Source organism: Ruditapes philippinarum, unplaced genomic scaffold, assembly GCF_026571515.1.
Source record: "Ruditapes philippinarum isolate M1 unplaced genomic scaffold, ASM2657151v2 ctg7703_1_1_1_1, whole genome shotgun sequence".
NCBI classification, from domain to species: Eukaryota; Metazoa; Mollusca; class Bivalvia; order Venerida; family Veneridae; genus Ruditapes; species Ruditapes philippinarum.
The window spans coordinates 52,281-67,501 of record NW_026855980.1 but is presented as its reverse complement, the minus strand read 5'-3'; the positions used below and the strand labels follow the sequence as shown (position 1 = coordinate 67,501).

Below are 15,221 nucleotides of genomic sequence, written 5' to 3'. Positions count from 1 at the left end.
TGTTTTCACTTCCAAATGAAAATTTTGAAAAAAGTTCTTTTCATTTTATTAAGACTGACTTTTAAATAAGTTCGAACAAACAATTTAATATCAACCGCATGATATGGAAAATCGGAACCACTTCAAAACATTTGCACGGTTTCTTTTTACTTATTTAATGTCTCATGTTTATATGTTTAGTTTTTTTAATTCCTCTTTTTCAGATGTTTTCTATCAACGCAGGTATGTCTTTGCTCGTGATGTTTTTAGGTGAGATATTTTTTATATCATTTTGTAGATATTGTATAGATCACTGCATGGTTTGTCTTATTTCTTTAACGCGTGAAGTAACTTAAAAGGCATGTTATAGCACAATCAATAACAACGTCGCTCTGAAGTTTGTAATAAATATTTTATTTTTTACTTTAATAGCAAAATTTTAATTTCGCCAGTTATAGAATTTATTATTTAAAAATCTAAGTAAGTAGGTAGGATTTTGTTTGTTTCATTTTACGCCTTTTCCCAACAGTATTTCAGTCATATACAAATATAGGCGGGTAGTTTCCTAACCATTGTTCCCGGATAGTTACACCAGTACTAGGCTACCTTCCTCCGCGCTAAACTACCAAAGCATCTCCCGTGGATCGAACCCACGCCAGAGAGGTAACTGGATGAGAAGTCATCGACTCTAACCCCCCGACCACGGAGGCGGTATAAGTAGGTAGGAAGGTAAGCGTATGTAAGCAGGCAAGTGGGTATGTGAGTAGACAAGTAAGTAAGTGGCTAGGTATGTAGGTAGGTAGGTAAGTAAGAGAGTAAGTAAGTAAAGAAAGTTAAGCAAAGAGTGGCATGGTTATGCTTACCTAATTTTGGCATGCAAAGTATAGCATTACATAGCATAACAGAACATAACATAGCACAGTGCAGCATAGCATTGTAAAATGTATAGTATTACATAATAAACTTAACTATAGTAATGAAATTGTACTGTGTTATGTAGTGTAGTTTAGTGTAGTGTGGAGAGCGGTGGTTGTGAAGTATAGAATAGTGTGATGTAGCTAAATGTAGTGTAGGTGTGGTATACTGTAATATGATTTTGAATAGTGTAATGCTTGTCTGTAGGTTTGATTAGTGTTTACGTCACACCGACACGGTTAAAGTCATATGGTGACGTTCCAGCTTTACTGGTGGAGAAAGACTTCAAGGTGAATTAGTTCAGTGTTGTGTAGTATTATACTTTAGTATACTTAAATATAAGTATAGGATAGGATAGAACAGGAGATAAGGACATGATATGGTAGGATATTGGAGGATAGTGTATGAGTACAGTATAGGTATAGCTATCGGTATCGGTGAAGGTATCGGTATCGTATAGTACAGTAATGATATATAGTATAGTGCTTCGGTCCATGAAAATGATTTTTTTCCAGTATCTGAGATTATTAGTCAAGCGTCTGTAAGTACATGGATGCCAGTCTATCATATATTTTGTAAAATCATTGTTGCATAGAGATATAATTTTCATCCAATATTTTATTATACCCCCACAAACGAAGTTTAGGGGGGTATAAAAGAGTCAGCTTGTCGGTCGGTCGGTTGGTCGGCAGGCGCGTAGCTAGCCTATAAAGAATGTGGATAAAAAATAATCTAGGGGGTCAGGGGGCATGCCCCCCCCCCCCCCACTGAAAATTTTGAAATAAATGGTGCAATTTGGTGCGTTTTGGGGCCTCCGGAGAGCTTTCTTGACCAACGAAAATCCATTTATTTTACCAGAAATGTTTTTTTTTCATAAAAATTCCATGTATTAATATAACTAATCTACCAAGAAGGAACTATTTCAAAAATGCAGAGTAATACGACAAATGCACCAGAATTTTTCACATTTGCATCATGAATTCACTGATTCAGGTTGGTTAGTTCAAAATGTTGTCAGTCTCGCTAGAATCGGTTCACAGACATGGTCAAACATGTCATTACTCAACAAACAGACCGAAACAAATAAACACTAGGCATACATAGTAACATTTTAGTTATAATTCCCTCTTTTCTATCGCTGATTCTGCTGATGACTTCTTTAAGAACTCGATGTAAACATTTGTTTACACATCGAAAATACGGCGCGTGCAAACTTCCGACTTTGAAGAGCTGCAAAGGCCGGCAACTTTTCAAAAAAAATACTACGGTATATGGTGTACGATTTAGGCTATATGATTTATAACATATTCAGTGTGGTAATTATCAGATCTGCCGAACGCGGCTGAATTTCAAACCACATTTTTTTTACTAAAAATTTTTTTTTTGGTCAAAATAATGTGGATTCAGCTGCGTACTCGCGTATAGGCAGCTACGCGCCTGGTCGGTCCGTCGGTCGGTCCACATCATGGTTTCCGGACGATAACTAGAGTTTGGAATGAGGTATTGTAATCAAACTTGGTATATAGCAACCTTATGTAAAAACTCAGTTTAGTACTGCATTTGGACCCCCTGGGGTCAAGGTCAAGGTCACCGTTACTAAAAATATAAAAATGGTTTCAGGACAATAACTAGAGTTAGGAATGAGATATTGTTATCAAACTTGGCGTATAGCAAGTTTATATGAAGACCTAGGTTGGTATTGCATTTGGGCCCTCTGGGGTCAAGGTCAAGGTCACCGTAACTAAAAATAGAAAAATGGTTTCCGGACAATAACTAGAGTTAGGAATGAGATACTGTAATCAACCTTGGTGTATAGCAAGCTTAAATGAAGACCTGGGTTGGTATTGCATTTGGACCCCCTGGGGTCAAGGTCAAGGTCACTGTTACTAAAAATAGAAAAATGGTTTACGGACAATAACTTAAGTTAGGAATGAGGTATTGTAATCAAACTTGGTATATAGCAACCTTATGTGAAAGCTCAGGTTAGTATTGCATTTGGACCCCCTGGGGTCAAGGTCAAGGTCACCGTTACTAAAAATAGAAAATGGTTTCAGGACAATAACTAGAGTTAGGAATGAGATATTGTTATCAATCTTGGCGTATAGCAAGTTTATATGAAGACCTGGGTTGGTATTGCATTTGGGCCCTCTGGGGTCAAGGGCAAGGTCACCGTAACTAAAAATAGAAAAATGGTTTCCGGACAATAACTAGAGTTAAGAATGAGATATTGTAATCAAACTTGATGTATAGCAAGCTTATTTCGAGACCCCAGTTGCGATTACAATTAATTGAAATATTTCTTTGTACACAGTTGATAGTTTGTGTTCAATTTTTTTCTTCAGACTACTTTTTTTTCAAAAAGTCAAAGTTGCTGGTGGGGGTATTAATCACCTTCAGTGATAGGTCTAGTTTTCCTTTGAATAACGGTAGCGATGCGACCCGATTCTCCTTGAAAACAAAATCATGTCGTATGCATAAATTATAAAAATTGTAATAATTTTCAGATTTATTGAACCTTGTAAACCAGACATTCACAATATCACTTTTTAACAATATTGCAAATAACGATAATTCGAATCTTGCTGCCTGGTCCCTTAAAACACCCCAAAATGGGGGGCAACTCGGGCCTGTATTTAAAAACAATTAATGAACTTTAATTGAAGTTTTTGTGATTAAGCGGGTTAAAACACTGCTGGAAATCGATGAATTAATAGTCAAGTTTTTCTGTCGCTATGATTGACTGCAGAATAACTGTTGTTTTTTAGCATGTGTATAATTATATTGACCATTTCAAAAGAAAATTGTGAATATTTTTTTGCTATGATATTGATTTATGTGATACCCTTACTGGTGTGATAATACCAACTCCCACAATTCTGAATATACAATATTTAAAAACAAACGGTTACATGAATATAGAGATTTCAAAAGAAGGTAAAACAATATATATCGTTAACTTAATCTATTTATCTTTCATTAATGGCATACCCCTTGCGGGGACGTAGAATGTATAATGACAAGTAATTCAAAGTTATTAAAGCCTAATAAGAACTTTTTAAGCCTAGTCTGTTTAGAAGAATTAGAAACGTTAGTACGATGTTATAAAAACTTATCAAGGATTTGTCCCTCTTTATTTAGTGAAATAGAATAAAAATAAGGATTGTCTTTGATAATGTTAAATTAGCAATAAAAAGTGTAAATAAGACTTTGTTTCTTCAAATTAGGTCTTTATAAAGCCTTCTCTGGAGAAATTAAATTCAAATAGGAGTTCAATTTGCCTAATTATGAGATTGAAATGAAATTTAAAGAAAATACTTTGTATCTCATATTTAGGTGTTTAAATGCTTTGATATGAAAACAAACTTTATTAGAACTTTGATACTATATTTTATAAAGCTTGGTAAGGATTATAAGTAAATAGGATTTTAATTATTTATGGGTATGAGGATTTTAAGATTCCTACTTCCGTTCTCTTTCTATCCCTAATTATGGGCTATTAGATTCCTAATAAGGCTGTATATCTATATTACAAGATAAAAGTCAAAATAAGAAGTTTGTTTCTTAATTAGGCTTAATATGCTACTCATTAGTAGTTAGATTTATCAAAAACTAAGATTTAGGAGTACCCTTCCCTTAGTTTACTAAGGGGCATAATTTAATATGTAGCAATAACTCAATTTAACCAAGTTACGTTGGAAAGTTTATAGATTTGTGTAACCAACAGTCTTATTTTTGCACGATCTGAGTCAAGTACGCTCTGTTTGTTGACAGTGATGGAATAGTGGGCCTGAGAGGGGCTATATCACTGAAACATTTTACCCTGATCATGTTTTCATTGCTGTAGTTAATCACTACATTACAAAGAAACCCATGCCCGGGATGCGCAGGATCAAATTACTCTATGGTAAAGCACCTGCGCATGGATCAGCCTTGGTTCAAGCTCATTTTGAGAAGAACATAATCGAGCTTAGGCTACATCATGCTTATAGTCTTGATGTCTCTCCTTGTGAAATTTGGTTAAAGGCATACATCAAAGTTTACCTTCGTAGTCGAAACCCGAAATGCCGTCGAAAGCGCTCTCTACCAGCCAAGGAACAGTTCAAAAATGCTCTACTTATCAATTTTACAGGTATAACAGAAACGCGCTGTCGTTGCAACTTATTAAAACATGTCCCCTCTTAGTATTAGGGTTATTGTCTTAAGGGCCGTTACTTGTTTTTACAAGTGAACATGCCAATTAATGAGTATTATTTAGATGATTATTCATTATTCATCAAAATTGTATGCACAGCTACTTTGAAACAAGTTTATACTTTTAAATGGTCTTTTAAAGTACATATGTGTAATATAATGTTTGAAGCATTTGTTCATTTTATTTACAGTTTGCAGTGTGACAGCATTAAACAATAAAAGTAAGTAGGCCTTTGATTAATCTCTGTCGCATATCGCATAATCATCATCTATGCATAAGCGCAAAATCTTTTTCTCAAAAATCCGCTGAAGATCTTTATTCAAACCATTATTTTATCATGAATTATATAACGTTTTGTGCAATAGAATATATTTGTCATAAAAGGAGTACTACACATGTCGAACGTTGTTTAGGTTTCTTCTACTCGAACTTTTTCTAAGTGACTGATTCCGGTATTCTGGCTTAAACACTGTAAAATCACCCTTAAGATATGTTGCCTGTTTCAAAGTTTGTTTTGACGTCTTTTTGTCTGTGATGTATAGGCTTCAAAACATTGGATTCCCTTTCACAACTCCAAAATATTTAGTTCCCCCTTTTTTTCTCGTTTAAGTCTCACAAGTTTTATTTGGGGACCATACGCCACTGTTTAAATGTTGAAGTTTGCTTAGGCCGGTGCAAGGGGAAGTGGACTGCAGCTTGCACTTTCCAGTATCGTCTATGAACAATTTAAATTAAACCGAGTCTGCAACTTTTTCCAATTTGTCGTTTTAGACGTTCTTTATGAATCATTATATTTTTCTTTTTAGCTCACCATAACCAGGTTCAGGGTGAACTTTTAGTATCAAAGAGGAATGCTCTAGGGGTCAAGAGAGCTAAAAATAGAAAAAAAAAACATTAAAACGTCATCTCCTACTGAACCAATGGATGGATGACCACCACACTTTGTCTGTACAATCTTTGTTAGATTTTTATCTAATTTGCTCATATTAATTTGATTGGCCCCTTTAAGGGGCATTTAGAGTTAATAAAAGAAGAGAAAAGAAAAGTCTTTTAAACATTCTATTACTGAAGAAATTGATGGATGATCACAAAACTTTGTCTGTAGCATCATTTGGTAGTCTTATATCAAGTTTGCTCATATCAATTCAATCGGCCCCTTTAATGGGCCCCTTTAAGCTAGAATGTCCCCAGGCCATGGTATTTCTTCAAATTATATTTTTAAATAAGTTTAATAATCAAAGGGAAACAACTCATATTTGAATGTCTTCCTTAGATGTGTGCATGCATTTTTTCTAAATAAAGTTCAATTGCTGGGAGAACGTCTTAATGTCATGACCTGTTTGTCTTTTTGAGGTCTTGAAGAAATGATTTGAGAGCATATGCTTTGTATCTGAACAGTAACCATATCTGCACATTGTATTTCATTTGACATGCTAAATAAGACCTCACTAGACACTTCTGCACTATGGCAAAGTTCAATTGTAAAGAAAATTTCTGGTACTATTTAGTGTTTACAAATGCAATCTTGTTTAGCTAGGTAACAGTAAAATGAAATCATCTTCTTTTTGTGTAAATACCTTTCAGCTGTAGAATTGGGACACTTTTGCATCATAGTATGTATGTAGGTCTGTAAATGAAATAAAATTAGGCCCAAAGAAAGGTTACATTTGTATCCTGTACTTTACTAAAGAAAGATGAGTTTGTATGCTCAATTTTTTATTTAATTTTGTTTTAAAAAATGTTGTAATTTTTTCAATTTATGTTGAATTGGATTCAAACTTTAAAATATTTTTTGGGACAAACTGTTGGACCCCATGTTTAATTGAATGTTTGTATTAGTTGAGTTGTTATTTATATTTTGTAATACATTTTAAATACTTTCTTATTTTTTGATGTACAGACTTAAAATTTGAACCAGGAATGTAATTTCGGAAGCAAATTAAATTTAGATGTCACCTGACCTACTTTTGATATTAATGACATCCTTGACCTTATATCTCGTTTTTTTATGTACCTACCTGAAATTTGGACAAGAGATTTGATATCCGATCTTGAATTTAATTTTGATATCAACTGGTCTACTTTTAATATCTTTGATATCGCTTGATCTACTTTTTTGTTTTTTATGTACATATTAAAAATGCGACCAAGGGTGTAATTTGTGTAATCTTTGATGTGGAATCGAATTTTGATTGACCTTCGTTTAATATTATTGACACCATTTGATTTCTTTCTTGTTTATTGACATTTACAGATTTTATATTTAGAGCAGGGGTGTAATTTCTCATGTCGAATTGAATTTTGATAACAACTGACCTATTTCTGATATTTTTGATTTAACTTAACTTTACTCTTGATGTTTGGTGACCAGACCTGAAAAGTATCGCGGGTGTAATTTCGCCATATTAAATTTCGATATCAGATGACCTACTTTTTGATACCATTTGATCTACTGTCTTGTTTTTTTTTTTACATAAAGACTTGGTATTTAGACTAGGGGTGTGTTTTCTAATGCTGAAATAAATTATGATATAAGCTGGCCTACTTTTGATGTATATTTTCATTGTTTGACCTATTGTCATCTTTACAGGAACAGTGATGTTACCTATAAGAATGTATTATAAAATTGTTGCCCCAAACTGTAAACTTAAAACATCTACACATTACATATTGTGCATGTGATATTTTATGTATTCATTCTCAAAAGTTATACAAAAATTGTCCAATCAAAATTAATCCTGCTTTAGTGGTCTTTTATTCTGAGTTTATTCTACATTGTCTCATAGGATCACACTTATAGATATTTTTAGCAAAGCTTTTCCAAAATGAGGACAAAAGATTTCAATTACATAGTGAATAATGAAACGATAGGTCAGACGAGTGATCTAGGGCAATCTTTGCCCCATTGTTTATTATCATGAACAAAACAACAACAAACAAAAAACAAAAAACAATCAGTGTTGTGAAAGTATATACTGTATGTGTAGAAATGTTCGCAAGCTTCCAAATTTCGCGATCATCGCGGTTACATTCGATTCGCTAATTCATGTTAAGCGCGAATATTTCTACACCAATGATTGCTTAATAGATATATTTTCGCGCTTCTATAGAATAATGTTTTTTTTCAGTGTGTTATATGCTTTCAATACATACCATACGATGTTATAAATTACCGATTAATTGAGTTTTTTCATCAGTTGCAAATTTTTATGTTGTGTTGTTTATATTGTTTGTTTTGAAAAAAAACAACAGAATATGATCTGATCAAATATCAAGTCGTTTATGACGCAAACTGTGAAAAATCATGCACGATAACTAGCGTGCTTTTGTTTGCCATAATTTCCCGCTACACAATGTCTTTGTTCTGTACAATAGCGTTTTATTTGAAACCAGGCTTCGAAAACAATTGTGAACTTTCACAATGATTACGGTAATTTCCGTTATTTTTTTAATCTGAGAGTTCTACGCGAATTTATGATTTTCGGCAGGTACATCCGCATATTCAAAATAGCGCAACTAATTGTATAGACCCCCAAAATGGACATGTCCGCAAAAATTTGCTTCCGCGAATTCAAATACACATACAGTAACTAGAGGGGCAAGTTAAAGTTGAGCTGAACTGGCCTTTCGGCAAGGTCATTTAAATACAATTTCTAGAACTGAAAAACAGTTGTTTTTGGTGAGCGACTTAGGGCCATCAAGTCACTCTTGTTGTAAGTATAATTTTTATTGTATGATATCTGTATTGCAGCATGTGAAACACCCGATAATCCAGAAAACGGGTTTGTAACAATCAATGAGGACGACCCTACATTGGCAGTTTATTCATGTTCGTCAGGCTATGTAATGAGTGGAAAGACACATAGAGTTTGTGAAAGTAATGGACAGTGGAAAGGAAGTGCACCGGACTGTCGTTTAGGTACAATTATTTAAATTGACGTTAATATAATGAAAATCATATACATTTGAGTGGTAATAAGTTATATTTGTAAGATGAATCATAGTCAATTGGTATTATATTCAAAACTTAAAGGTGCAAAATGTTTCTTATAGGCCTAATACATAAATGTTTTATCTGCTATGTCTATTATTTAATACCGTGTTTTTGTACTTAATAATAAGCCTGTCTTATAAAAAAAATGAAATAAGATATATTTTCCGTAAATCTGAACATAAAAGTTGAAATAGGTAATAAGTTCTGCTTACTGATTGTAATCTTCTCTGCGTCTTATTTATGCGCGGTGTAATTTCACTAAATCAGCATTATACGCATGTATGTCATTTAATATAAATCAACTTACTTTTATCATGTTATCGTAATAAAATCAACATCATTAAGTATTTAAATCTGTACAAATTTCATATTTGCTTTTATTTAAATCAACATCATATCAACTTCTATGTAAATCAACATAACATGTTATGTCATCAGTATGATATGCTTTCAACATGACCAAAACTTTCAGTTATTACAAAACTTAGGCTCCTAAATTAGCGATTGTTAGCGTAGTCCTCGTATATAAATAAGGTTACACAGAAATAAAAATATCTTTGATTTTTTTTTAAAAAAGCAGGAGATATCCGGCGTAAAACAAATATGCAATAATTGATCATGATGTGTTTATATAAATAAGGAAGAAAACAAAACAGAATGCTGTGAAGTTAAAGAGTTTGACATTAATGCAAAACAAGATCACTATACTCACAAATATCACTTACCCGTTAAATTTACTATGTGAAACAGTACAAAGGCTTTTACGATGGAAAAGGTTTTGGTCAACAAATATGTTGTTGAAGCCCTAATTCAACTATGATAGTCAAAAAATATTATTAAAACATTATAATGTATGAAATTAGTTCGCAATATTATGTTTAAAAGTGTAAAATGTCCTGTTTTGGAAAATAATAGAAATCAGAAGGAATAATTTTGCAGTGAAGATAAGCATTTTTTTAAAAATATATTTAATTTCCCAAAATGAAGGCTTTGTTTCTTAAAATACGTTCATAAATAGATAAAAAAAAATGATGAAGAAAACGTTCATGAATTTGAAATTGGTAATTTAATAATGGGCTTGACTATCTATAAAAAGGTTGTTGTCACGTACTGTTTTTAAGGAGCGCCTCCGTGTATATTCACAAATGTTATGCAAATGTAAGTAAAAATATGAATATAAGTTACTTCCTACAATTATTTGCTGACACTTCGGATAAAATACAAAGAACGTGTATATGAATAACGTGTTCTTATTTTTTTCAGAGACGACGGAATCATCATCGTAAGTTTGTAAAGTTATGTATTGCTGCTGTATAAAGACAACTTGCAAAGTCTCAGCGTTTAAAATCATATCATTCTGATCTATTTAGATACGTAATTGCTTTTGCTAATGAGGACGTAATTAGCATTGCCCTAGTCAGTTTCTCTAATGAACAAACTGATCATTTCGAAAATTTCCATAATTATTATTTGTGCATGAGTTTTCCCCTTTTCTTATTGTTTACAAAAAAATAAAATTAATACATTCTTGAAATAATTATGCAATACAAAATTATGCACAAATGTCAGAAATGAATGAAAACATGTACCAGCGACATTGTGTAACAATGGCGTTTCTGTCTGGATCATCTTTTAATCATGCCTTACCATTTATTCGTCCAAAGTATGAGTTATGATTCTGTCATGGTACAAACTGCAACTGGGTTCTTACAATCATTCTTATAACTCATACTTAGTTCTTATTTCATGTGAACAGAAAACAAAATCAACATTTGCTTCTACTTATTGATAATTGACATTGATATGTTTTCCTTTCACAGACATTTAAGTGCTATAATTGGTGGAATTATAAGTGGAAGTGTCATATTAGCGGTAGCGGCTACTGTAATCATATACTTGATTAAGAAAAGAGATGATGGAAATCGTGAACCATGTATCAGTCTCAATTGCCATTGGTGTCCACGTAACCGTGATGAATCTGATCGCAGAGTTGTAAACCATGGTAATAAAAACGTATTATTTTGTGAAAAAACCAGTTTCACCTATAGTAAATATATTTCCTTAAAAATCTTTGATTTCAAGGTTATTCTTCAATTGGTTTCACATATTTATATAACATATTGTTTTGTCTCCTTTATAATGTAATTTCAATTTTACGTACCAGAACCAATTGTAATAATAATTGTTATTCTGAATCATACGTCTATACCGATTGTCTCTTTTACAAATCATTCAAAAAAAAGAAAATATTTTAATTGGTCCGGTTAAAAACAAAACATTTTCATAAACATTTTAAAATCTAAATTTTTCGTCATTAAAGCATCAATACACTTCTCAAAAGTCCTGAGCAGTCCGATCATGTATCTGTAGTCTTCTTAACATTTTGATACCCTCTGAATTCTAAACTTGATAACACCTTCAAGTTGGGCTATTGTAATACCCCTATGTTATTAACATAATGTAACAAATTACTTAATGATATCTCACCCTAAACCTCTGCATCAATAGGAATGATTCAGGGATGATACCCATAAAAAATGGTCAAAATAGAAAAAAACGACATATACTCCTTAATTTCTGTTTAGATTTTGATAGGATCCTTAGATGGGCTCTAATAGTCCGTTTTTTTAAACAAGACGGTTGCAAGTACTTAAAATAGAAAGAAGTGTTAATTGATACCATCAACCACCCAACAAATTTTGATTAAACTCTTCTACAGAAAAGAAATGATTATTGGGTGGTCTATAACTAAATTGGGTATCATTGTTTCGTTCCTGAACTTGATGGCCGCCGAAGCTACAAAATATCTTTACAGAAGATCTACTCAATTTATTTTGGTAAATTTTAATTTAACTTTACAGGAAAGATCCTTAAATAGTTGTCTATAAAGATGCTTAAGTAGTTGGTTTCGGTCTCTTGAACAAGATGGCCATCAATGCTAAATTTAATGACGGAAAAGATGTTGATTGACATCTTATTGTCTACCAACCAACAGATTTTGATGAAACTCTACAAAAATGTTCATTGGACAGTCCTATCATACAATTGCTGAAAGAAATGCGCTAAAATTAAAAACTGAAATAATTTAAACGAGATCTCCTCCTCAATTTTTTTGTAAATAATGACGGTTTTCAGCAAGATTGACAACTATAAAATTTCCCATATGGTTTTGCTTTGCTGAACAAGATGTTCGCTAGAAAATAACGTCATCTCCTCTCTAAACAGTGTGTACATTTGATGAAACTAGGAGTGACTTAGATATAAAATTTGCTTAAACAGTTCAGGTCTTTTGAAAAAGATAAACAATAGTGCTAAACATAAAGAATATGTGTTAAATGACATCATGTTCTCAATCAGACAATAGATTTTGATGAAACTCGATAGAAATGATCATAAGACATACCTTTTCTAAAATTGCTAAAATTGTTCTGGTCTGCTAAAAACATTTAAACGAGATGCACTCCTTAATATTTGGTTTATAATGATGAAACTTTACAGAAATGATCCTTTGATAATTTTCTTCGAAAATTGATCAAATGGTTTTTGGTCTGCAAGATGGCCGCCAGGGCTTAAAATGGAAAAAAGACATGTTAACGTCATCTCTTCCTGAACTACTGTGTATACTTTGATGAAACTATATAGAAGTGATAATTTAATGTCTCAAATAATTCGGTCTTTTGACAAGATTGTCACCCGTGCTAAAAAAAGAACAACAATTCCTCTTAACCTATTTGAATTTGAAATTATACATAAATTGTTATTTAAAGTTATCTTATGGATTCTGTCTGCTGATATCTATTGCCATAATGAGCTAAAATGATAATAATAATAATAATAATTATAATAATGATAATAATAATAACTTTTTAAAAAATTTACTTTCCATTTGAATGCTTGGTTCGTGTAGAGTCCATTACCCAATAATAATATGAAAAGAATAAATTCAACAAATTTACTCTTTTAATACACTTATTCCTGCACACTTAAATTTGTACTTCAAATAAAACGATATGCCCCGACATCCGGTGATATCATAATGTATTAATTAGTTTCAATTTCGAGCACCAATATCTTTAAAAAAAACAGTGTGCATCGACTTAGGGTCATGACGACTTGAGATAAGAATCACCTTTTAAGGACAATGAAGCTTCCGACGGGTTGGATTTTGGTCTCAAACGTTTGGGAATTTCTCTTGATTTATAGTCATTAAATGAATTGCCAAACACTAATCTGCAAAGCTGGAGAAAGATAATGTTCATCTATTGGCAGGATGATTATTATTTCTTAGATGGACTTAAAGCGATTTGCCAATGACACATTTATGTGAAATGAGCACTATAAGTGCTAACGGAAAGATATGAAATGTGTTTATTTCTTTTAAATAACCAACGAATAAATTTTCGCTAAAGTCAATCTTCAAGATTCAAACATGATATTATGTCTAAACAAACGAATTGGTTCAACATTTTGTTATATATCTAAGAGATCAACAGAGCGAAACATTGAAAATTTTATAACAAACTCATGCTCTAAACCGTTTTAATACTTTTACTGAAAAACATCATAGGACAGTTATGGCACTTTTAAATCATCTAAATCATAACAATAAAATGATTAATACATTCACTTATTTATTTAATGTACATTTATAATGACTTACTAAACTTAATATCACTTGATCTTTATTTTTAGCAAGTTTTGGCGACGGATATAATGTAAGTATAATTTTAAGTATAGTTTAAATTTAAAAATTCGTCCCGAAAAAAGTTCCAATATAAAATTCATTTTTGTTGCATTCTATTCATAAATTAATACACATTAATCGTAACAATATGCGCATTTTTAATCTAACTTTTACGAAAACGTTGGTTGTGAACAGTTTTACTATTATACTTTATACTGGTGAAATTATTTTACGCATACAGATGCATTTTACGCATGATTCATTTATAAGTGGTGTGTTATAAAACCTGTTTATTTATCTTATTATTAGATTGTATATTTTACTAGGGGCAACAGTCATCACAGCTTTCACTGCCATATTTCTTGAATGGAAATCGAACGGCGGCTATTAAAGAACTTGGTGAATATTAAGTATCAAAATGAAGGTATTTTTTAAAGCAACAGTCATTTCTCAAATCTGAAAATATACAAATATTGAAGAAAATACAAAACATGATCATGCTGCATGTTTATGACTGTAAGCTTTGATCGCTGTATATCGAGACAAAAATATTTTGTCCGTTTTAAATAGTTTTAACATGAAAGCATATTTGTAAATGTCGGTCGCAAAAAGGGTTCGTTAATAGCAATTATTAGATAAGTAAAACACAAATAGTAATACACAATAGAGTCAAACTCTAAATTTAAAAAAAACTGTTGGTGAAAAATATTATCCCAGTTTTAAACAATTCAAAAATTTATTTTATCTTTATTTCAGGAAAAAAAGTGAAACTCTTGAGAAAGAAAAGTTATTGTTAAGTATATCTTTGAAAAGCGTGACACTTTACTAAAAATTTTCAATGCTCAAAACTTTAGCAAGTATGGAAGCATGCAAGTGGTATGAATGTGAAAAAATATTATATCATTTCCGGAATTTCTTTTTTTTCATAAAATTTCACTAAACTCGCAATTATTCACATGTATAGTAAAGACGAGTATTAGAGAACAATGTGTTTATAATACACCCTGTTGGATTTTAACGAATATAACTGTAAATTATGCGGACAAGATTACATTAGTATATGGATATACAGCGTCTTCAAATCATTCGGACCGTATTAGTGATGTCTCAAAAAGTACGACCGAATAGTTGCCATATTACCACTACTATGTTACAGTAGGGTGAACGTGTCAGTTTACACGCAAAACGCACGTTACACGCTATACGAACGCACGTTACACGCTATACGAACGCACGTTATACGCACGCAAAACGAAACGAAATACGCAGACGCACGCAAAACGATATACGCTAAACGAAATACGCTAAACGATATACGCACGCTAAAACGCACGCAAAAATGAAAACGTTTTCTAAAACCTTTATTAAAACATCGTAATCATTTTAAGTTTTTAACAACTTTAGCTACATGTAGAACGTTTAAGCGATAAATTTTGATCATCATATACATGTAGATC

General features: G+C 32.0%; 1 protein-coding gene across 2 annotated transcripts; it reads left to right on the top strand.

Moving 5' to 3' along the window:
* Positions 1 to 201: 201 nt before the first annotated feature.
* Positions 202 to 14,911, top strand: LOC132745035 (CUB and sushi domain-containing protein 3-like). Of its 2 annotated transcripts, XM_060733868.1 has the most exons (8): positions 202 to 249; positions 5,277 to 5,306; positions 8,838 to 9,005; positions 10,344 to 10,362; positions 10,901 to 11,082; positions 13,773 to 13,795; positions 14,091 to 14,188; positions 14,521 to 14,911. In XM_060733868.1, the coding sequence occupies exons 1-7, from the start codon at positions 204 to 206 to the stop codon at positions 14,172 to 14,174; spliced, it is 552 nt and encodes a 183-aa protein (XP_060589851.1). In that variant the 5' UTR covers positions 202 to 203; the 3' UTR covers positions 14,175 to 14,188; positions 14,521 to 14,911. The 2 variants fall into 2 exon arrangements, with proteins under 2 accessions (XP_060589851.1, XP_060589852.1); XM_060733869.1 differs by lacking the exon at positions 14,521 to 14,911 and having other exon boundaries at positions 14,091 to 14,189.
* Positions 14,912 to 15,221: the final 310 nt, after the last annotated feature.

Bases quoted from the DNA above. Each gene is read 5' to 3' on its own strand.
- LOC132745035 (XM_060733868.1), top strand. From the start codon at position 204: ATGTTTTCTATCAACGCAGGTATGTCTTTGCTCGTGATGTTTTTAG. The intron at 250-5,276 runs GTGAGATATTTT...TTTTATTTACAG, and splicing joins TTTGCTCGTGATGTTTTTAG to TTTGCAGTGTGACAGCATTA. The intron at 11,083-13,772 runs GTAATAAAAACG...CTTTATTTTTAG, and splicing joins TCGCAGAGTTGTAAACCATG to CAAGTTTTGGCGACGGATAT.